General features: G+C 39.7%; 1 protein-coding gene across 3 annotated transcripts in view; it reads left to right on the top strand.

Annotated features, from left to right (window-relative positions):
- DOCK1 (dedicator of cytokinesis 1) overlaps positions 1–24,929 on the top strand; it is a 306,953-nt gene that overhangs the window by 78,876 nt on the left and 203,148 nt on the right. For all 3 annotated transcript variants that reach the window (XM_075757636.1, XM_075757638.1, XM_075757637.1), the window contains 4 exons: positions 2,913–2,983; positions 5,094–5,200; positions 16,796–16,923; positions 18,816–18,911. In XM_075757636.1, coding sequence (XP_075613751.1) covers positions 2,913–2,983; positions 5,094–5,200; positions 16,796–16,923; positions 18,816–18,911 — 402 coding nt within the window. The remainder of the gene's footprint in view (positions 1–2,912; positions 2,984–5,093; positions 5,201–16,795; positions 16,924–18,815; positions 18,912–24,929) is intronic.

Here is a 24,929-nt window from a genome sequence, read left to right as displayed (position 1 = left end):
TGGCTGCGGTTTATAACTGGTCATTAGAGTCCTCATCCATCAAAACACATAAGCGTGTACATAATGGGACTATTTGCATAATTACAGTTATGAGCTTGATTTCTGAGCATGTAAGTAGTCCTTTAAGCATACGTGGAAATGTTTGATGATCGAGCTTGACAGTTTAAATGGACTATGACTAAAAACTGGAATACTCTGAAATTTGCATCTAACCCATCGATTGGCTTTTGCTCTTGTTAAGTGGTCAGCAGGCGTTGGCAAACTTCCCCCACTGGTTACTACAAGTTACTTGGCAGGTTTCTTTCTCTCCTGAAGAGTTCATTCTGTAGAAGCAGAGCCTGTTAGTGGCTTTTGAATTCAAAACTTTTTGTTTTGTTCTTGTTTTTCCCACTTTCCCGCTGTTTCTGTGAATGTTTCAGCATGTGAAAAAATCACAACTTTTTTTTTTAATGAATACCAAACACCAAATAGCATCAATGCTGTGGAAATACACCTTTTTCTTTTATTTGAGCAAAGATTGGTTGGAAATGTTGGGTGTTTACTCAGTTTTAGTTGATAGACTGAATTGAACGCATGCTATAACAGTCTCACCTGATATGTTTTGTTCTCTGTGTTGGCAATATTTCTGTAATAATGAATATTCGGTGAAAAATAAATTTGTATATTTACCTTGCAGAAGAATAAACGGGCTGATTTGAAGATGAGAGTAGCGTGCAATTAAGTTTCAATAACGTAGCGTGCAATTAAGTTGCAATAACGTGATATTTAACTAGAAATTTGTTCGGCTGCTGTAGCCTAGAATTTTCCTCCAGGATGGGTGACATTTCCAGGGCTATATTCAGTGCTCGCTTGCAGCCACTTGTCTACATGCTGGAATAACAAAGCTTCTAAAATCCCTAAAGAATCCAATAGTGCTTTATAATCTAGAGAAAAGAATTGCCTGAATTTGTGCTTTTGGGTATGGATTTGGACATGGATATATGGTATTTTAAAGCAGCTAACCAAAATCCCTTTAATCTGCATTTTTATTGAGAAATATGTAAATTAATAACTGCTTCATACATTATTCAAGAAAAGGCATATTTTGTATTGCTGATACCTCTGCTAATCTTATCCAAAGATATGCAAATGATTTTTAATTAAAATAATTAGACTGTATAATATACCTGAACTTTGCTCTAAAATAGTACGTATTAATCACTAACCGTACTTGTATTTTTAGTTGGAAAGTCAAAGTATTTGATTGATAGTGGATTCTAAACTTTTTTCCCCTCACTCTTTTGCTTAACAACTTGGGCAGAGATGTCCCTTGCGACTGTAATCAAACAATTGACCTCGTGCATTCAAGAATGGTGGAATTTGATTTAAAATTACTAGGGTTGTGGCAGGGAAATGTAGTTGTTTGAAAATAGACAGGTGGTTTTGTACATACCTACGAGGCAATAACTCCTCGAGTCTGCTTCCCCTTGGCTCTTCCTACTATTAACAACTACTGCTAAATAGCATTTTTCTGTCTCTTGAATTCCTCTGACCGTGGAGTTGTAGAGTATAATCGCTTGTCGTGTCATGGATTTCAGTCTAGAAAAAAATTGATTTAAAAAAAGAAGAAAAAAGAAAAGTATAAGGGCTCATCTTCCTTATTCAAAAGGATAGGGAGCATGTGGTGCTCTCACTGATGGAAACTGCAAATTCTAAGCATTAAACCTGCAAACAGAAATGCCTTATATGGGGAATGAATCGTACCCCCCTTTGGAGGCAAAAACATATCTGTAATCAAATCGTTTGCTATTATCAATAAAATGCAAAGGTAGGCAAAATAAGTCCGGCTGTTGTGGTTTCTATTTGAATTACTGTGGGGTTTTTTCTAGTCTGGTGCTCAGTGGATGCAAGAACTTGAGGAGCCTGAATAAAAATTGTGTGTGTGTGAGCTAATAAGATTAAGAGTAAACCCAAAAACTTTTGCCTTAGTTTAAGAGTAGAACATTTTCTCGAGTAGACCATTTTCTCATCTCTTCTTTGAAACAGGGCATTTAAATCCATTTGCAAATGAAGAAAAAAACCTCTGACTTTGTCTGACTGAAATTACTGTTTGTGTAGACTAAGTGATTTTTATCTGCGCTGTTACTCGAGGTCCATTTACTATTGTCTAACCCAAAGTGTGTTCTGGCATAAGTGCATGAAATTGCTGGGCAGTAATTTTTAATTGCTGGATTTTTGCTCTTGATGCCTGTAAGAGAATGTTTGCTCTAGAAATAAATAACTACTAATTGTTACTAAGAAATGGAAAGACAAAATTAGTTAAAATTACTACAAAGAGTTTAAATATTAAAGATCTGTTTGTATCTTCCAAATCCTTTCATTATGTACTGTGAAATGGAGTGACAACTGCAAGTTCAAGGGGGATTAAAGAACTGCAGTTAGTAGCTACCAAGAATTTACTGCAGGGAAGAATGACAATTGTGCATTTTTGTTTCATTTTTAAGAAGTGGAGGGAAAATTAAACCCAAACAACTCCAACATGGCTGATGAGGAGAAGGTGCTTCTCCAGCTCTGCAGAAGGTGAAACAGTGATTAGAGGAACATAACTTAAGTTACGTGTTGTGTACCGATTCACCCAGAGGTTTCTGTGAGATATTGGAAGGAGCTTATAAGTCTCTAATTTTGGTGTCAGTTTTCCCAGCTTGCTGGGAATCTGTTAAATCTAAAAGTTTCATTTTCATTGAGTTTCAGTTAGGTAACTTACCCCAAAAGAATACGCTAAGAGCAAGCCGGAGGGGTTCAGCTCAAGCCGCAGAGACTAGTTAAGCCAAAGCAACCTACTCTTGTGTGATTCTCTTCTTCCAATCTTTGCATCGCCTTTAAAGACATACAAATTTCAGTCTTGATTATTTGTTGTTTTTATTTTTTTTTAGGGGGCAGCACTTAAATACCTGCCAGCTATTGTCAACGACGTGAAATTAGTATTTGATCCAAAAGAACTCAGGTGAGTAGAGTTAATGAAGCGTGTAGTCTGAACTTTATCTAGGTCTTTATTTTACATATACATACGCACACACACGCATATATAAAAATATATATTGAGGCAGTGAAATGTGATCACTCAAGATATTTTATCACTTTGGTTTTATTACCTTTTTTTATTTCCTTGCAAATATTTGTAGGGCTACATAGCCTGTTTTTAAAGTAACAAGTATGGCATCAAGGTTTGACAAATGCCTCGACAAACTTTCAGTCTTGTTGGATACAATCAAGCAAGAATTATCAGTCAGGCAACTGACACCAAAACTCTTAAGCTGTATACTTGATGCTTCACTCTTTCAAGTATAAATTTAATGTAAATAACTCTGGTTTTGTTCAGTGAACCCAATTGCTGGATCGACATTTCAGTAGCTCGTGAACATAGGGATGTTGTCAGTAAATAGAAAGGGTGATAGGAAGATGTTTTGGAACAAACAACAAAATATACAGAAACCAAATCAAAACTAGTATTTCAGGAGAACTTTTAACTTAGAGGAAAAAAAAAGAGAATTTCTCTTTCACAGTGCTATTACGAGGTGTTTAACTTGAAAAAACCCTTTTTATCTAATTTGATTGCACAAACCCTTCTATATATTGTCTGTTTTCATTTCTGCGTTCTGATGTGTCAAAATGAGGAAAAGGTAGATAAAGTAGAAATAAAATAGATGAGTATAATCTTAGTCTAACATTGCAATGGCCTGAGGAACTTGGCATTTAGTTTCTGCTTGCCTCTACCGTGAACTTGTTACATGTACACTTCTGCTTCCTCTGGGCCCAGGGAGTACATCTTTGTAGAGTTTCTGGACTAAATCACAATTTTGATGTGTGATAGCAAAAGTACTGGGATAATATACCAAATAAAAGAATACCTGTGTAACCGATGTGTTTAACTTTTTAACCATGGTGATGGGATCAAGATGAGATTATTAGCAGTAATAAGGAATGAGAAAAACATTTTAGGAATGAGAACCTGAGAGGTTGGTATGTACCATGGAACTGATAAACTGCATGGTTGGTACATGAGCCAAATAATATTTCATTTTCTGTCAAAATCATGTCCTTTGAGTGAACTTTGTTCATTATAATCTCATTATAATACCAAAACACACCTCCATGCTAAAAACTACCCACCTCCAAGGTACGACCACCCCTCACTGGGCATGCTCTCTGAATTTCTTTAAGTATATAGCTTTAAAGGCAAAGCGAGAAAGTTTTACACCAATCATAATGAAGTAACTATGTAACTATGTGATGTAATTGTAACCATGTGTGTATTGAGAATATAAATATGTGCGTGTTCGTAGGCTAGGTATGCACGTTAGGTGGAACTATCCTCCGTGCATCCAGCGCTGCAATAAAGAATGCCTGCCTTTTAACACTACATTGGTGTTACGAGGTTTATTCCCGGATTTCGGTGACACCTGGGTTTGGCCTCTTTTACCCCAAACACTGCAGTTTTTCTGTACTTAGATAATTTAAATTGAGATTGAATAATACTTAGAAGTGAAGGCTTAATAGGAAAAAACAAAAAACCCCAACATTTTAAGAAGCGATGCAAAATTAGTGAAAAGTCTTTTAAAAACCTGTATTATAAGGGAGCTCAGCTGATGAGGTACTAATGTTACCTTATCATCCTAAAAATGGGTGTGCTTCTGGGTTTTTTTGTTTTGTTGGTAAAAGCTTGTAACATGAATTACGGCTTTTTTTTGTTTTTGGGTTATATGGTCCCGTATTATTGCATTAATGGTATGTGATGACTGAAGTAAAGGGACAATAGCACAGACAACTTGAAATCTAAAACCTTAAATGAAACATGGGAAAAGAGTGTAAAACTGCGATAAAAGGGAGAGGGCAAAAGAAGAGACACAAAAAACTCAACAGGCATATTAAAGGCAATTCACATTTCTCTCAAATTCCTGTCTGACTCTTTTATATCTGGGGGGAAAAAAAAAAAAAAGAGTTTGCTTGTCTAAAAGTATGTAGTTTTTTATCTTGTTCTGTGCTATTGGATTATATTTTTTAAATGTATTTTGGAGAGAAATTAATTTATTTTTTACTTGTCCCTTTGTATGTAGCAAACTCTTTACTGAATTCATCCTAAACGTTCCTGTGAGCCGGCTCACCATCCAGAAGCTGTACTGCTTGATAGAAATAGTTCACAGCGACCTCTTCACGCAGCACGGTAAGCAGGACCTTTGCAACCACTAAATTGTCGCATTATTCATTGTCTCCAGACCTCTGGTAGTGCAAGCTTTGTCCTTGCTGCCCACCGCGGTAGAGGTTGTAACCAATTAAGGTTGTTCCATTAGAAGGACAAGAAGATTTAAAGCAAGTGAGGAAATGCTAATTGACACTTACTGCAGGTTATAGATCATCAAAAAGTGAAAGCAAAAACTTGTCATTTTTAATTTTAAAAGGGCACTAAGCATCGAGCGTTACAACTATAACTATGATATATTTTATAAAAAATGATGAATTCAGCTTTTGTGCTCGGTGAAGTTCTATGGAGAGAATGGAAGTTTTTGATGTCCTTTCTTTCCAAAGTGGTGTTCTCTCCCCTTAAGCTGTCCCATAGCTGAAGTGAAACAGCTTTTAGTGTGTGCCGTTCATCCATGCTTTCTTGTTTTCTTACTTCCCTTTTCCATTAGTGGGCCAGTGAAAGGTAAGTTCAAGCACTTGTCTTACAGATTTCTTCATTTGAGGTGAAGCATTTTATTCTTTTTCTAAACGATTGCAGGTTAAACTAAGTGTTTATGGGCTGTCAGAAGTTAATGAGGGAGCAAATAGGCAATAGTTCAATGATAAGGGAAATTTCAAAGGATTATTCTGTTAGATCAAAAATGCTAGGACCACATGATGCAAAGTGCTGATAGAACGAACTTTTCTGGTTCCAATTAAACAAAAATGTTCTTGGTTGATTGGCTTTGCACTTGCAGATCTTGCGTCAGATCAGGTAATGTCTAACCACAGCTATGTAACTTTTGCTGGATCTAGTAACTTTTATTTTCTTCCAGTTAGCAAAAATAAGTATGAAGCCAACGCAATCTGTGCAGCAGTCTGTTATGCTCCTTAATTTCACAAAACTTTGTGCTTTTACACCTGGTGCAGTTCAGCGACGCTGCTAGAAGATGGGGTATTGCATGGAGCTGGCACTAACAATTGTGGAATTAAGTCCTACCTGTCAGGCTTTCTTTCCACTTGACATTTTCTTTCTAATTTTACATTTTGTTAGCACTTTTTATTTAGACTGAATTTGCAATAAGGTTATTCTCCAAGTTTATGATTTATAACAAATACATGTAAAATTATTGAGTCTACATGATACATGTTACATGCAAGTTTAAACCTTAAATATTGGTTTAAAAAAAAACCCTAATGAGAATTAAGACTGGAAGATAGAGATCCTGGAGACTCTGAACCTTTCAAGAAAGAGATAGAGCTTTTCCATAAGGAAGCATTCAGTACAGTTACAGTCGCCCTGGAGCAACAAGGCATAACACAGGTTGTAAATTTATTTCCTGCAGTTACTGATGGTGATGAAATAAGAATAAATCTCTAAAAAACCAGAGTCCACCAGCCATGTCACCACATACTGTACCAGCAAGTCCAGAAGCAGTTCAGCTTGATCTTCACTTTTGAGATCTTTTGAAATTATTCAGCCCTTATGAGCTATGCCAAATGAGCGATGCAGTCTTACGTATTTTTAATTGCAAGGTTTGCAGGAATAAAAAGGAGGAATGCAGATGAAGTTGCTGGTGTTGGGGCTTGGGTAAAATGTTACATGTCTCCCTGAGACCATTTTAAAGCTTGCTTGTTAACATACGTACATCAAGTGTTACATCTTTCCTTCATTCATGCATAGCTCTCTGTCTTTTCAGTAATTTTTCCTTCTCTTGGCTGCTTTTAGGTTGCATGGTCTTTGGGGCACAAGTCAGTGATACAAGGTACTATACTTGACTGTCCTGGATAGGAGGAAAGTGAGATAACTCAGATAAAACAAGAGATGCTTACAGAAGGACTCCTAAGGAAGATTACAGTGGGATATCATGTATTTTCTGTATTAATCCTTGACTTCCCGTGCTCAACCAACTTCATTTTCAAAGGTGGAAGGAGAAATTGTGCATGACTGGTTTGTTTTTTAAACCTAACTCTCAGCCATTTGAGTTGCAGTGAATGGTATGGTCTAACGTTACTCTCTTTGCGGAGCCACTAAGAAGCTTAAATGAGTCGGTTTTAATAGCAGGGTCATTAATCTGAACTCAGTCCAGTTTTGTTGACAGAACAGCAGTACTTAATGGCTTTTGGATCTTATCAGGAAGCTCCTAACCAGGTGTTTTCATGTCACCGGCTGTTAAGAATGTCTTAAATCTAACGTGCTTCAATGGAGCTGTAACGGAGATGCAAGGCATGTATGGGCTGCTAGCGCTGCCCAGCCTGGCACGTGTGGCACAGTCTGGCTGCACGGGACACTCGTGTCACCCCGCTGTAGCTCAGCTGTGCCGGAGCAGTGTTGTGCACGGGGAGATGGAGCCTGGCACTGGGCAGGACTCGCAGAGTTCGGTGCTGCAGTGATGTTAGCGTCCGCATCTCTCTCTTCTCCATGGTTATCTGTGATGTTTGGGTTGGAAGGGACCTCAAAGCCCATCCAGTTCCAACCCCCTGCCATGGGCAGGGACACCCTCCACTAGCCCAGGTTGCCCAAAGCCCCATCCAACCTGGCCTTGAACACTGCCAGGGAGCCAGGGGCAGCCACAGCTTCTCTGGGCACCCTATGCCAGGGCCTCAGCACCCTCACAGGGAAGGATTTCTGCCTCAGATCCCATCTCCATCTCCCCTCCTGCAGCTTCAGGCCATTCCCCTTGGCCTGTCCCTCCCTGCCCTTGTCACCAGCCCCTCTCCAGCTTTCCTGGAGCCCCTGTAGGGACTGGAAGGGGCTCTAAGGCCTCCCCAGAGCCTTCTCTTCTCCAGGCTGAACAATCCCAACTCTTTCAGCCTGTCTCCATAGCAGAGGTCCTCCAGCCCTCTGATCAGCTTTGAGGCCTCCTCTGGACTTGCTCCAACAGCTCCATGTCTCTCTTGTACTGGGGACCCCAGAGCTGGAGGCAGTACTGCAGGGGAGTTCTCACCAGAGCAAAGTAGAGGGGCAGAATCATCATTGACCTGCTGGTCACGCTGCTGCTGATACAGCCCAGGACACGGTTGGCTTTCTGGGCTGCAAGCGCACACTGCCGGCTCATGTTGAGCTTTTCATCAGCGAATACCCCCAAGTCCTTCTCCTCAGGGCTGCTCTCCATGCATTCCCTGCCCAGCCTGTAGTTGTGCTTGGGATTGCCCCGACCCACGTGCAGGACCTTGCACTTGGCCTTTTTGAACTTCATGTGGTTTGCACGGGCCTGGCTCTCCAGCCTGTCAGAGTCCCTCTGGATGGCATCCCTTCCCTCCAGCGTGTCTACTGCACCACACAGCTTGGTGTCGTCGGCACACGATCCCACTGTCCGTGTCGCTGACAAAGATGTCAAGCAGTGCCAGTCCCAATACCGACCCCTGAGGAAGGCCACTCATCATTTATATATATTTTTATATGTATATGTATGTGGGCTTTGTGTGTGTTGATAAAGCGTCATCTTAAAAGCTTCTGTTGCCACTGGTAATTCTCTGTAAAGCTTGTGTCTGGAGAACCAGTTGTGCTGGGAAACTTTCATAAACACTAAAATTCACTTGAAAATAAATTCAACTTGTAGCCATAGCCTTTGTTAAATTTAGATTTTTCTTTGCTCTGTGGGTTTGAGTTCTTATTGCCGAAGGTAGTTCCACTGCCTCTCCTCCTCCTCCTCGTTTATTCAATATTTTTTAACTGATAGGCAATACTTTCTTATAAGTATCCAACTAATCCAGTATCATATTTCAGAAATGAGATTTTCTTTTCTAAAAGCAATATGCAGTACAGGATTGTGGAATTGATGGAAAACTGAAAAATGTACAGAAAATCAAACAGCATTTCATCAGTATATTTCTGTTAGAGAAAAATGCTCTAATTCTGTGCTCTCAGAGGTCAAGGAAGATTTATTTGTGTCTCCAGAGGAATTAAAATTCAAAATACATGAATTTGTGAAGCTTGAAGGATTTTGGGGTGCGAGGGGTGGGTGTGTGAAGCAGTTTGCTAAAGCATCGTGCTTGAAGAATGATACTGGAGTGATGGATGGTTCAGTGGTCTTCACAAAATCTGAAGAGTTTGAGACCTTGGATGAGAACGTACTATGGTATTGTGGTTTGTATGCCTCTCAAAAAGAATGTGAAATACAGTTTTTAAATTTGTTCACTTCTTTTCTGGACATGTCATTTGCCGTTTATATATTTCCTTCTGAAATTCAAGGTTAACTTTTCTGCTCTGCAGAACTTGTACTTATTTTTAGTAAGCTTTCTTTAGCCCTGGCAGGAAAATCCTGTACACTCCTTATGTTCTGGTGGGTTTGTCCTAGTAGTGGCTCATAACTGAGCCCTTATACTGGAGGGAAAAGGAAAAATTGGTGTGTAGCTAGTCAGTCAAAGCAATGTTAAGCAGAGTTTGTGTGTGTCATTTGTTTGTATAGGAGAATAATAGCTAGGTGACTTCAAGGAGCGTATTTTTCCAACAGAGGCCAACAAGTAGAAATCATCTGTCTGTATAGCCTGAATCTGTAGCAGATCTTCATGCTTCTACTTTCTGTCCTTGAAACAAGTACTCAAATACCACTAAGGAGGAAAGATTTTCCTGTTGATTCCCTGCTGATGGAAGGACAGCTTGCCTCTGCCCCTTCCCAGGGGCTACATTCGTCCAGTGCAAGGCCTGTTTTGTACATCTTAGATGATCTGCCTTTTTTTCCCTCCACGTTTGTATCAATAATCTATTATGGCTTTGGCAAAAAAATTTGAATTTTCCTGTATAGGGCCTTTGAACACCCCGGTGTTCATCTGTGCTAACGGGGATGCAACTTTCTGCATGCAGTAAAGCGTTTTAAATTATCAGTGATTAACGTCCTGATTCAGAGAGTTACTTGATTTTGAGAGTTGAATAGAGCTTTAAATGTATTAGTTCTGACAAATATGTGCACGTCTTCCTCAATGAGGACGTAAGTACATCAATATGTTCTTATACATGCCATACATACATAGTATTTTATGTATGTGTATATATATGTGAGATAAATGTGAATATATAATTTATATAAATAACTGTATATGACCTTATATAAGTAAGTACATGTATAAGTAAGTAATACTTACTACCCCTACCACAATAACCTACACAGGTCTGTTATGGTGCCCACAAACCCTTTTTTATCTGTATAAAGCAGCAAACTTTTGATTGAGACCAGCCCTGCATCTCTTCATTTCACATCCGACCCCCCCCCCCCCAAACCCCAAAACAAGGGAAGCGTTTCTTTAGATTAGCACCTGAGACAATTCTGTGTTGTAGAAGTCTTCTGTAAGAGCATGTCCAAATATAAATATGAATTTAAAAATCAGTGTGGAACAGTTTTATAATAACCTAATGCATCTTTTCAGTTCTAAATGCGGGAGTACTTACGGTTGGTAGTTAAGTGTTGTATCCTTGCAAACTTCAAAATTTTGGTTTTATGTAAATAGTGATTTATCTGATGTGTTTTGTCCCATAGAGTTGTTTGTATTCTCTATTGCTTTGTTTTACAAATGACTTCCAGCTAATTACCAAGTGAGCTGTGTAGCTGCTGTGTTCTTAGGAAATCTAGTGATTTCTCTGTTAGGAAATTGTTAGTCTATTAAATATTAGTAGACAGCATATAGCATTTGTAAGAGTTCTTATTGTTTAATTATGACTAAGGTTACAATCTTTGTCTCCACGCTGTGTAGCGGAAGTGAGGTTACTAAGCATCGGTTGTCTTTTTTTGGTCACATTAACTAAATGAACCATAAAATAAAGAAATGCATTTGTCAGTGTCCCTCCAAATGAAATGTTTTTAAATTGACAAAAATTTATTGCGTGTATTTAGCTTCAGCATAGTTCCTGTGTCAATGTTTCATTTGAAGTCTTTGCTTGGATGCTCATAAGTTGATAATGCCTCCTGAGCATCCTTTTATAAAGATTAATATTCTCACTGCACATTCCTGTGACATTAATCATCGTGGGTTGGACTCGTGCGGTAGAGAACAGATGTCGAATTACTGTTGTCTGTAATCATTGTGCATCATACTCATGAGCTATCTTCAGAGCTGGCTTTTGAGCAGGAGACTAATGTTATAGACTATAGATTTATCAAGGTTGCCCATTAATCAGGGCTGGGAGGTGTTTGTGACAGGTGGACTGATGAAGGTTAACCTTTCCTCTTCTGTACTTCGAAGTAATCAAGATACAGTTGATCAACCCAGTGTTTTTCAAAACAGTTTATGGAAAAGGATGCACTTACAATCTTACCTCGTCGTAGAGCATATTACCGTAATGCTAGATTTGTTAAAATATGGAGAGATATTTGCGTGTGGTGGTGGGTTCCATCTCTGCATTTTGCTGCCTTCTAGCTCTTGTATTTTAGTAGAGGTATCTGGAAAACCTTAAAATGATGGGATTGTTTTAGTAGGTGTTTCTGCTTCAGTTCAAAGGGAAGCTGGGATGTGTTGTGTGACTGCAGTCTGACGGGACAAAGATGTCAGTACCGGATGGCGTCTGCTGGAAGCGACTTTGCAGCAAAGGTGCTCCAGCAGCACAGGGCCCCTCGCATCAGGGAGGGCCAGCTATATGCTACTCTGTCTTAAAAACTGCAAGAGAAAGGAAAAATATGTAAAAATCATCCCAGTATGTAAATATAGTTTTATGACCTGTCAGGTGCTGAGTGTCCTGAAGTACTCCTTTGATTTTAGACATAGCTTTTGTCTTTCCCATTGGCAATATTTATTCCTTTTTGCCTGCTTCAAAGTAAGCTCTGTATCGGTATTTCTTTCCTAGCGTAAAAGTTCCATTGGTGATTTGAGGGCCAAGTAATCTTTAGAAAGATTTCACAGTGTTGGTGCTTGCACAGTTCTTTGGGCTGTGGGGTTTTTTGTTGTTGTTGGTTTATAGACTTTGTTTGTTTCTTAGTTTACTTTTAAAAGTCTGGGAAGAATCTGGATCTTTTAATTAAGTACCTAGCACACCTTGATGCCTTTTTTTTGTTCAGCCTTCCATGTTCTAAAACCTGCAACAGCTACAAACCAAACAGCAGATGTTCACAAGTTGTTGTTGAGGAAGGCAGAGAGCCCGTAAGGTGGTAACTGAGGAGTATTGTCAAGTCTACCCCAGGGAACTCAGTCTTTTGTACAGGTTGTGTAATTCCAAATGAAGTAGTATGACAAATCAATTAGTTTTTCCTTTCTCAGAAATTCAACTTGAGTACCTTCCCTATTGATTAGAGACAATCTAACTCAAAGGTGACTTAGCTGCAATTCTCGCCTTTTGCATGCTTGCAGATATTAAATTGATCTTTGACCGTTCTCTACTAGTGGGGCTTAACAGGGACATGAAACATTGTCAGACCTCTAATTAGGGACCTTTTGAAGTTATTAAAGATTGATTCACCTCGCAGGCTTTACAAAGGCACGTTCATATGCCTTTGCTGGAGTGCTTAGCAACTGGGCGTCAGGGTTCTTTCTCTCCCCTGCGTTTGGCGAAAGGAGTGTGCTACACCACTGTTTTGTGGGTTTTTTCTTAATCTGCTCTTTTCTTTCCGAGTTAGTCAAAACCTAATGTAACGACGTATGCTGAGGTTTCACAAATGTGGAGGCACAAGGCTGCAATCACAAAGCATCTCTGGGGCAAACAGATTGAGCTGAACTAGTAGGACATTCATGGGGTTGAAATCTATATGGAAAATTAGTAGTCAATTTTGACCTGCATCCATCTAGTGATTCCTGTCACGTAAGAACAGTCTAGTACTTGAGCAGGGAGGGAAAGTTTTTTGGGGTAGGAGTGAGTGGTCAAGGGCTGGAGCAGTTCAGAGGCAGAAGTTTAAAACAAATGTGAAATGGTGATTATACAAAATACATGGCGATTCAGTACCAGGAAAACCTTCTTTATTATGTAAGGGCTGGACCTTCACTCAGAATTTCTTTCTTCTGTTCAGAAGGGCGCTGTGATTTATTTCTGGGTTTTTTGGTTTTGTTTTTTTTTTTTTTTTAGCTAAGGTTATGCATTTGAAATGTGTTACAGCAAGCTATTACTTTAAATGCACATACATCATTGTCTACCATACTAGGGCAGTTTGGAGACTTCATTTTTGTATAAATAGCTTTAGATCATTTAATGAGCATCCTGGTAAATGAGCTCTTTCAGTGAGGTCAGTTCTGTTGATCCATTTTTTTTTTTTTTTTTTTACAGAGATCACCACCTCCTTTCACTTTTAATATCTGTATAGATTTAGGATAATATGATTGTAAACAAATAATGGGAACTTATGATGAAGAGGTTTCTCCATTACCAGATCTTTTTTTGTATTGGATCTTTTGTAATCTAATTCTCTGCTACCTAGTGGAAATGAATATGAGAGGATGTGATGAAGTCATGGCTAGGTGTATTTCCCTGTGTAAATACATTGCAGGGTTTAATGTCTGTTTCTTGAACCAAAAATTTCATCAAATGCACCATGGTTTTTCTCCTTCTTGAGCTATAAAGCTGGAGGTTAAATGACCAAGAAGCAATTAAATAGAAAAACTCTGCATTGAAGAAACTAACTCTTCAAAGTACTTTCTTTGAATGAGAGCCCACTTGTGCATTCCTAGTGAACATGTACTTATGTGAGTCACTTGAGACTGAAGAATATTTCTCTTGAACTACTAGAGGTTGGGTGTGCTTATGCACTGCTTTTTTTCATCCTCCATGTGCGAGCTTAGAAGGCAGGATGAGGATGCTGCTGTTTCAGTTCCTCTCTAGCATCTTGTTGAGGTGGAATGCTCTCTATTCTGCAATATGGCACAGTTTTTCTTGATTATTTTTTATGTCGGTGACCTTTATTTTTCCCCATTGTGCAGTTTGTGAGAGCAGGAGTCCAGCCTTTGTGCCGTGTATCTTGCCGTAGGGACGAGTTTGTGGGGCTGCTCCTCCTGTGACTTTCCTGCTCCGTCGGAGACGGAAAGCTGTGGTCACCGATGGCCTGGGAGTCCTGAAGGAGCCACAAAGAGTAGTTCAAGTTGTTGCAGTTGGACCTTGCAGCACTGGCTGAAGGCTTCAGGCAGACTTTGGGCAGAGACTGTGTCCCTGTGAAATCCATCTTTGTCTCATCCATCCGGTTTCCTTCTCTTTTTTCTAGTGGCAAAAGCAAGTCCTCTTAGGCCCATCCCTTATCACTGAGACTCATCAAGTGAGAGTAGTTTTCACCTTGGCACTGAGTTTGTAATGCCTGTGTCAATTTTTCCATTGCAAGACCAAACACAATGCCATAAGCATGTATCGATTTCTTTGTCCTTGGCACTTCTTTGCTTGCTAGCTGTCATTTTTTTCTGGTCCCCGCAGTGCATATTTTAGCACTGGCGATACTGCCTTGTCTGTCCCATGTGTGTCACCGGCAGACTGTCAGCTGAGCCTCAGTTTTCGCTCTGGAGGGATTTTGAAGTTGGCACCTGCGTGGGGCCCATGCAGTGCGATTGGGTGCTCTGATCACTGGTACCTTCTACGGCACTGACGCCTCGGCACCCGGCCTGCGGCATCTCCTAAATACTGACGGGCATCACTAGGAACTGGCCGAGGGTGGAGGTGTGTGTTCTGTCTCTGGACCCCTCTTCAGCAAAAGTTGAGGCCAGTAAAGGTAATTAATTCTGAATTAATCAAAGCCAGGGTCACCATCTTTTGGTGATGCAGATCTTCATCATCTTTTGAGCTACTGGTATTTGCTGTAGGTTCTGAGCACCAACTTGCTCACTCTAACTCCTGCCAGTCCTGACTGCTGCTTGGTGCCAGTTACGTCCACTGCGAAAGGACAGAGACCAAATGTGTGTCGATAAAGGGCATGTTTGGTTGCAGAAGGAGCTTCTCCTGTTGAGTGTAGGATTCAAATGCTACCAAGAGGAGGCTTCCTAGCGTTGAAAGCATTACTGTGAGCTATTGATCTCTTGGCTTTTCAGGAACGCGTTACGTTACCCTAAATAAGTGCTTTCACATTGCATTATGGGGTCATCCCCTCTTAACTGAGATTAATCTCCAGTTTTCATTTTTTTTAGTCTTGTGCTTTCTGTTGTGGTCTGTATGTTATTCTCACTCTTGATGTTGGGCTGGTGATGCTTACTGGTCCAGAACTATTTAGAATTCTCTTAAATAAAGACTTAATTGAGTGCTCATGAGCATTTCTGAATGTTCCAGGGACTTCAGCTTTTGTGTGAAATAATCTCTGAGCAATGATATAGTCATTAAGGACTGCCATGAAGCCTCCTCTTGTGAGTCATCCATATGCCATCAAATCCAAGCAATTTGGGCAATATCACTAAAAAAACATGTCAAGTGTGTTACATCTTTTGTGTGGCTGTCAAGAGCTTCATCCATATTTTCCCAGGTACTGTATAATTAGAGATCTCATGGGCCGGCAGCCAATGTAGCATTTGACAAAGTGAATTCTTCAGTCGTGTTTTCAGAGATCATCTGCCAGGTAGATTCTATAGTACAAAGACAATTTTTTGGAGTGACCCACATTGTAATAGTGTGTGACCATCTGTCAGGAAAATAAACATTTCTTTGCGGTAACTATTGTTTTTCAAGATACTTGGCTCACCTATATATACATGCAGAGCTGTGCTGCTTTCTGTCTGTCTTTATGCATATGACTTTCCTGAGAAAAAGCTGCCTGCCAGCTTGGTGATCCAGCCCTTTTAGCATAGAGACATAGTGCTCCTTCCTTTGGGCAAAGAAGAGCTCACACCTTCTTCCATACGTACAGGTAGTTGGGCAGATCAGGAGGGAAAGGGACTTGGGAACTGGTGTCTAGTCAGGTAACATAGCTGGGAAAGTCCCATGTTTGTCCTGTTCTTCTTCTACAATATTATTTAGAGGAGGTGGAAGAATACTAAAATGCCCTTAATTCCTCCTTGCCCCTTCCTGCTGTCCTTTCCCTTACGCCCCACATGTTTTAGTACTAAGCTGATGGTACATACACTGTGTAATTTAGTCGCCGTTATTGTTTCCTACGTAAGTCGGGCTCTAATGAGCGAGAATAACCAGTTCCCCTCCTTTGGGCATGGATTTGTTTGGGGGCTGGGAACGGGGGAAGCTGAAGGCTTTTTGTTGTTGTTCCCTGCTTTGGATGCCACCGTGCAGAAGGCAGGTGTACCCCGCTCTGCCTCTCTCCGTACATCTCAGTGAATCCTGTTTGTACACTTAGGCGATGCTGCGTTGGGAGCCAGTGCAGGTAAGGTAAAGGAAGCTTAATATACCTGGCCAACACTCAGCCGGTCGAGTAAGTGTGATGCTAGGCGTGTACGTAATGCTTTGTGTAATGCTGTGTGGTGGCACTGGGCAGGTCCAGGTAATCAATGTTTTCAAGCACAGGCAGTTAGCATCAGCGAGACTACGCAGGTACTTAGCCTGGGGTGGGTGGGTAGTGCTTGTCCAAGCGTTCTTAACCTAATGACTTCATTTTTGTTTGCTCATAACTTTTTCAGGTTTTTATGGTTTGAGTTGAAAAGCAGGTGACTAGAAATCTGGAAGTTATATTCTTTTTCCTGATTTTTTAATCTTATGTAAGCACTGAAGCAGATTGGCTATGAAGTTATTTAAAGCTGCATATGTAACCTTATGTTTTGTGTGCAGACTGCAGGGAAATCTTGCTGCCAACAATGACAGATCAGCTGAAGTATCATTTGGAAAGACAAGAAGATTTGGAGGCTTGTTGCCAGTTGCTGAGTAACATCCTGGAAGTGCTTTACAAGAAAGATGTGGTTAGTATCTTACAGTTCTGTGATGATTAGCACTTAAATGGACTTAGTAGAATGAATTAAACAGGTAACTCCTGTTATATTAAACAAGTATATTAAACAAGTTTGCTGTGTCAGCTTTTTGAAGTGCACTATTTTTGCTGTCTTACCCATTCAGAAAGTAAATGTATGAGACGGTTGCGCATGAGAACCTGTGCAGTGCCTTGGGCTGGCATGCAGATGTGGAGTTTGCATGACAATCCCTTTTTTGTCTTTTCTTGACTTCACACAAATATTAGTGTTTTGCCAGAGAGCTTTAATGATTTGATGCTCTCTTGAAGAAGTTTGGGCTGATGAGGCTGCTGCCTGAACCTTCAGTCCTGTGTTGAATTGTACACTGATTTAGTTGGAAAGGACCTTAAGGATCAGCTACTCACATTGTATCTAGCGTCTTATTTGACGATGGTTTTTTTGGGTTCGTTCTGATTTTGTTTCTTTTTTAAAGTAGTTCTGTGTGACTGTTTCAGAGAGTGGGTTATTTTATAAAAGAAATTTAGTTTTGACATCTTGGCTCTTTCCTGTCACTCTTTGTTGGCTGCATTCCTCTCCCTGGTAGCAACTCACTTGCAGCTCCACCACCTCCTGGGCTGAGCCCGACTGGAGCGGGGCTGCAGGAGAGGCAGGAGCAGAGCCGAGAGCTGCCCTGCGCCCCTGCGGGTGGTTAGCGGCCGGCACCGAGGGGGCTGCCGAAAATACATCCCCATTTGTTGTTGGAGCAGGGGGATGGAGAAGGGAATGGGGAAAGGAAGGGAACACTGAGAGTGAGGAGCGACGTAAAGTAAAATTGAAACTGGTCAGCAGCAGTGCAAGTGCTGGGAGTGCAAAGAGGAAGGAAGAGCTCATAGGAGAGAAAGCAGGGAGAGCTGGAGCGCGGGGAGGAGCAGGGTGCTGAGATAGATGCACTTTTCCCTGCAGATGCTCGTGGTGCCAGAACTGTAAGGTTTATCCCAAAGACAGGTCTGTCAGCAGCAGGAAGAGGAGTCTATACTTGAGCAGTAGCTGTGTGTGTTTGTACTGATGATGGCTCGTTCTTCAAATATGCAAATGCATTTTTCATATAGGCAAGTCTGCCTTCGGTAATTATAATCCAATGATAAGATGTGGGTTATCATACGGATCCAAGGGCAAGAAAGAAAATGCTTCATTGGAATGAAGCAACCCAAAGGTGCTGGGTTTTTTTGGAAAATTATCTGGGAAAATGCTTACAAACGTTGGCTATAGAATCGTTTCCCCTTTTCATCTCAGAGACCGCTTTTGAAATTTTCTCCTTCAGACTAATAAAAACCACGAAGAAGCCTGTTTATAAAGTAAAAGATAGGAGCAAAGCTCATCTGTTTCTTTCTCCTTGTCGTGTATTTCTGGCTTCAGTTCCTGCAGGCATCATTCTGCATGAGGTTTCTGAACTTGTTCTTAAAAGCCAGTTGCACAATTGACTGAAATTAAGGTTCCTTAACCAAAGTTTTGCTTTGCTTTTCTGTTTCTTTAATTGAGCTGTTGCAAAATAGCCCCTCAGATTTGGTAATGCCTGTGGGCTTTTGATGTTGGAAAAATGACTTAAGAAAATGAAATTATTAGGTAACTAAATGTCCTAGGCTTTGCTGTGTTTCCAGGGACTTGCTTTTCATTTAAATAATCATAACAGAACATGCTAATTTATCAGTAACATGTATTACGAAAATAGACTTTGCTTGGTGTTTGTTGAAATGGGAGAATAATTTTCTGCTTTTGATCAACAGCAGTGAGTGATGTTTTATTTAACTTTCACAAGACAGGCGGATCTAAAGGCAAACATAAATAGTTCAATTGTATTGGTGTCTGTTGTATCTAGTTACCACTAATTTATTCTTTTTCCCTAGGGGCCAACGCAACGACATGTCCAGATAATCATGGAAAAGCTATTGAGGACAGTAAACAGAACAGTCATTTCCATGGGACGTGATTCGGAGCTCATTGTAAGTGTCTCTTGATGTAAACTGAAATACCTCTGTCACATCTTTTTGAACCTGACTGTAATAGGATTTAAATCCCAGGTGACCCAAAGCAATCAAAACCTTCTGTAACTGTCTTTGTGTTCAGTAAGCCGGAAAACATTGGCTTGTAATTTTTCTGTGGTTTACACAGGGGGAGAAAAAAAATACTTAAAAAAAAAAAAAAAAGAAATATGGGTGGCCAGGTGGTTAGACAGATTTTAGATGTCTGTGTTAACCAAAATGATGTATTATTTGTAATTAGCCAGCTGAAAAGTGTGGAAATGAGACTTGCATGTTTGTTACTACATTAGCAATCATTTGACTCTACAAGCATTTACTTGCCTTTTTTTGACCACAGCTGAGATAACCAAGTTAACGGCAGTATTCGAATGGTTGAAAAACAGAGCCCCAAACTGTTACGTTTTGAAAACCTAGAGGAAGGACTGATGCAGGAGCTGCGAGTTACCATGTTCCACGTCAGTGGCGTAGCACTGTGCTTTTAAAGCCTGACATTTGAATTATTCACCTGTATCATTAATATTGGTCTAAATAATGAAGAAAATGTGAGGCCTATTGATATCTAAAATGGGGATAGATCTTTGTGTGGTTTTGGGAGTCTCACTGTGTGTTTGCCTTTACCTTATATTCTTCCTTAGGTGTCTGCATCTGACAACTGATACATAGGAAGCTGGTCAAAGTGGACCAGATTTCTCATCTGTCTTCAGTAGCTGTCCTTTTGTTCTATACTAATTTGGTTAAGTTGGTTCGATACGTTAATTCCTTTCTTTTAAAAAGGGTTTGTTTGTTAGTCAGATTTATCTGAGTTCATTAGCACTTCCTTTTTTTGACCTCCCCTTTATTTTCCAGTTTAATTTCTCTCTGTAATTGCAGGCAGTGATACTTGACTTTTTACGAGAAGGCTCTCTGTCCTCAGCACATCTTACTTATCTACCGCTGTCCCATTTACTGGCACGTGGTGGTGCCTGTGTTGGCAAACATAATGCCATTTTAGTTTTGTCTTCAGTGCGTCATCCACTAACTTTTTTTTTTCTTCCACTTTTACCCCTTTGATGTGCAACAATAATTTTTGTGCTTAGAAGGTGATAATGGATCACCAGATCCATTGTTGGAGCAAGAAATGGTTATAAATAGAGATTGTTCTTACAGAATATTCTAGCGCTGGGATGCAGTAACAGTGAAAGGAAGTAAAACAATTTATATGTTATTGCTACTTTGTGTATTACCCCGGAAATTACTAATAATATGCAGAATGGATGTCTTAATATCTTTCTGTACCAGGGCACAGAACTGCTTCCTCAGTTGCGCTGAAGTGTAGTCTTGTAAGACATACATACAGGAAACTTCTTCAGTTACAGTCTGAATGTGAATTAATTATTGTTTTGATGAACATGATTTAGATGATATTTTAAAATATTAATTATTCCTGTGGCATTTATCAAATTATATTTGAAAACTTGTATGTATTTTAAGTAAGTACAGTTCTGTTGAAAGTACCCCCAGTGATCATGAATACAGCTTGAAATCATTCTATCCGTGCACCCTATAATTAGGTAATGAGCATTAATAGGACCGGGTATTTTCAAGGAGTACTTACTCCTATCTTAAAATGCAGTCTGTTGGTGAAAGGATGTCCCTGTGATCAACCGGTAACAATTCATTCTTGTGGTATCAGCAAAGTAGGAAGAGTAAGAGGCAAGCAATAATTAGTAATCGTAACCTCACCCCTCTTGGATGATGATCAGGTTGAAATTATGCGTTGACTTCTCTCTTGTCAATAGTAGTATAGTTTTACCTGCAGCTTGTATCAGAGAATCAACCATACAGGATGAGTGGAAGGAGGGAATTTAAAAAATAATGTATCTTACAGAGACATAGTTCAAGTAATGATAATTTTTTTCAGAAGTGGTAAAACAGAGGACAGAGCACTTTGTTTCTTACGTAAATATAGCTATATTGGTGTACTAAAGCTGGCATGTTGAAGAAATTCTTAGCTATGTCATCTTCATCCAAAACCTAATGTTGCATAATACACTTTAAATATAAAAAACCACTTTGGATCAAAAATACTGAGAAATTGGCACTTACTCCTGTAGACGTGAACTATATATACATTAAGATTTATCATCTGTTAGCTACATTCTGGAAGCATCCCTCTGGGGATCCTGCTTTGAATAGCTCAAAGAATGGTGGTCCTTCTGTCCAAGACAAGACTTCTTTTCTGATCCGTAGCAATACAGGAACACAGATTCATAATCTCCTTATGGTGGCAAACAACCTTGTTTAATTTCACATTCTTTCTAAACCTCTGTTCTACTCACTGTGGAGCTCCTGTGGCCTTTGGGATGCACGAACTTTGATGTTTACCCTTATAGATCCCAAAGACAGTTGTTTGTAGAAATTGTTTCAGATTCTATTTTAATAATGTTCTTTGTATACCCTTTTGAGGTTGAGGCTTGTGTGTCTTAGGCTCATGTTGGTTTTGATTGTGGGCTAAGTCAGTGAGAGATGGTGTTTCTGAGAGGCCGGAATTTTATGTGATCAGTGCAGGATTGTAAAGAATTTCAGTGCTCAAGTGAAAGTGCAGTTATCTCGGAACAGAGGTGGCAGAAGTGGAATGCTCAAATATGTGCTTTAGCATTGGTGAGTAGAACTCTTCAATAGGAGATGAGGATGCTACACGTGCTAATGTAATGGGAACATCAGACACTGAATTCACTATTTCAGGAGGATATGCAATTAGAGGCTATTAAAGATACCACAAATAATTCAGATAACTTTTTCTACATTATAACCTATGGATAGGGCTCTATGTGTGACACCAAATGACTGCCACCGGGTCGGTTTCCTTTGGGAAAACGTTGACGAAAGGTGGATGAGTTGTAGTATGGACCTGACCTTCAGGGGATGCGCCTGCAGCGATGGCAGTTCCTGCGCAGTAACCAGTTGAAATGTATTTGCTTCTCTGTGTTACAAACTTTCCACCTTAATCCAGGAAATAAGAAAGGATTTTAGTAACACTTACGTGACACCGACTGTATCTCAGTCTGAATATGGGAGATATTGGGTAAAACCTTTTGAAGGTTTTTGGTCCCCACTGTTCTGTGAGGCTGTATCTCGCATCTGTGGCAAAGTTTCTGCCTATTAAACCTTAAATTGCAAGTTAACCATGTTTAATTACAGGAGGTGCCTTTTGTGTTGAACAGACTGGAAAGATTCTCCAATAGTCTCCTTTGACTTTATACTTTTTTTTAAGTTTTTGCCTCCTTAAATGTGTGAGTTTCTAGTTAAAAATGATAAGCTATTTTTATCATATGACTTTGAAAGAGAATTTTCTTGAAATAAGACCAGTTGTAAGAAGAAAAACTAGACAATAAATAAAACAGAATATAAGTGATAGATTGAAATCTGATTTGACCATAATTTTGGTAGAAGTTGGTAGCAAGAAGAATTTAAGTTAACATTTGTGATACTGCACACTGTCTTCTAGCCTTCAGAACTTGCGAAAAAAACAAAAAACAAAACCAAAAAAACCCCAAAACCCCTCAAACCCTTGGTTTCATTGGTGTCTGTATTAACTGTATTATTAAACGGTGAATTTATTTATTTGGAAATTAGCATTAGTTTCCAGCCTGCTGTATCAAATGACTTTTTAACATACAAGAAAAAAATCTTGTCACTGTTTTAATACTCATTAGTTTTGGCTACTTTTTGCTCTAGAAGTCTCACTGGTGACTTATACCTGATGCCTTTGCTGAGTAGAGGGTTCTGTGTGTGTTACTGTAGTGAGGGTAAGAAGTGGATGTGGCCTGTGGGTGCGGAGTTGCCTGGTGCGAGGTTGGGGTCCGTTGCCGCTCGGGGCTACTTTTGCACGTGCGTAGAGTTAGTCCCGCTTATGGCGCAGTAAGAAGTCACCTATAACAAGATCACAAAATTTTTCCTACTGAAGAACAAGTTGCCTGACAAAAAAATTAAATTGTGCACGCTTCCGGGAGTCTTTTTTGAAGGATAATTTTAAACCATCTCTCTCCTTGCCTAGTAACTTTTGAAGAATGTTGCATTCCCTGCGAGTCAGCATATTGGCCCTTCTACAGTAAATCAGAATTGACTGGCCACGATGGTAGGTCCAAAATGAATCACGACTACTCCCTGCTTCCTTGTGGTCAGCAGCCTGGTATGTTTTTCATTTACAAAGCCAAGAAAAACAAGCTAGTTGCTGAACACTTTAATTTCAGAAAGGACATCCAGATGGGGTTTTTGGATCCCTATGTGTACAATTTTTGGAAGATACTTCAGTTGGCAGATCTGTGCAACTGTATGATCATTGTGTATGAAACAGACAATCTTGGTTCCTTTATGTGGTGGAACAAATCAGATTCCATTTTGATACAGAAAAAAAAAAATTCTAGCTCACAGGTGCAAGAGCAAAAGAGTGTAGGAAGTGGCTCTACTCCCAGGAGACTCTGTCCTTAAGAGCAGGGGCTCTGAAAAAACACGTAGTGGTAAATGGTGAACAAAGTCAGTGTGAACACCTGCTGTGATCGGGAGGGGAAAAATTGCTGGTTTAGATTCTCCTGGGATGTGTGACTAGGAAGCAGTGGACAGGAGAGGACTTGATGAGTGGAGTATTTCCCATGTTGCTTTCCCCCCTCCCCTACACTTTAAACCAACGATGTGGTGAAAGCAAAACAGAAATGCTGCAGAAATCATCAGGAAGTAGAGGAAGTGATTTGTGGTGCGAGACGTGAAAGCCATCTGAAGTTAATAGAAAGAAGATTTAGAGGTGCCCCTTGGTGACAGTGAAGGAGAACCTCTGTAGGGTGAAGATGGCACCTGCTGTAGGAAAGAGGAGGAGCTGGAGAGGGAGAGTAAAGTAGAGCAGAGAATGTGAACGCTGGAGTAATCGATCAATCGAAGACAGTGGTGGAGTCTCCATCTCTTGGCATCTTCAAGGCCAAGTTTCCAGGAGCCTTTCTGGAAGGCAGTAAAATCTGAGTCTAAGTAAAAGATGAATTATTGAGGGTCATGGGAGAGAGTTCTGGGGCTACAGTTATTGAGGAGTTGAAGCTAGATGTAAATTGTCTTTCTGTGCCTTACAATCTGTCAAGTTTAGGGTTAATGAGTTCCAAAATGTTGGGGAGACAACTTCATTTTCTTCACTGGCCTTCTACCATGTAAAAAATAATACTTTGTTTAGCGAGTCTCATATTTTCTTATCTTTCAAAACCATTTGCAATTATGTACTGCAAACTAATTTCACAAAAACTGAAGTGGTATTTGAATGATGGCCATGATTTTGTCCCATCGCTAATACTAAGCTTTTTTGTGTTGTAATATTGCCGAGGCAGCGAACGGGTACGGAGTATGCCCTACCAGTGTTCACGGGAACAAACTGCATTCACCTAAACAAATTGACAGCAAATTTCTAGCACTCCAATTATCTTAATAAGCCACAGTTGTCTTTTATGGATGCTGAAATAATACTAAAAAATGTTTCACGCAGTCTGTTTCACTCTACTAGAAAGAATTGTGTTGGTAGAGCAGTTATATTTTTAGTGGCAATCCAGTTAACAAATTCCAGTAGTAATATATAATGTGTGCTATTATACAGATGCTAAAGAAATGGTATAATCTAACAGCGTACTTGATTTGAAAGTGTTCATGAAAAATGAACCTATTTGATTTTGAAAAAGTGATTAACCTTTAAAAAGTAAGAGTGAAATTAAAGGCATAGACGGTGGTTTTGCATCTTAAGCAAGAAAAGGCAAACACTTTGTACCGATGGTAGGATTTTTCAGTTTTAATCATGATTTGTTTCAGTTTATCCTGATTTTTAAACTATTTTTACAGTGACTCTTTTTTTCTTTTAAGAAAACAAGTGATACTCACATGAATAGTGTTTCCTAATAGTTCTAAAACAAAGAATGTAACTGTTGCTTAAAGGAAATTATACGGACTCAGAAAATAGCAAGTAATAGAAAA

Source organism: Balearica regulorum, chromosome 7 (assembly GCF_011004875.1).
Source record: "Balearica regulorum gibbericeps isolate bBalReg1 chromosome 7, bBalReg1.pri, whole genome shotgun sequence".
Taxonomy (NCBI): domain Eukaryota; kingdom Metazoa; phylum Chordata; class Aves; order Gruiformes; family Gruidae; genus Balearica; species Balearica regulorum.
This window is presented reverse-complemented; position numbering and strand designations above follow the sequence as displayed.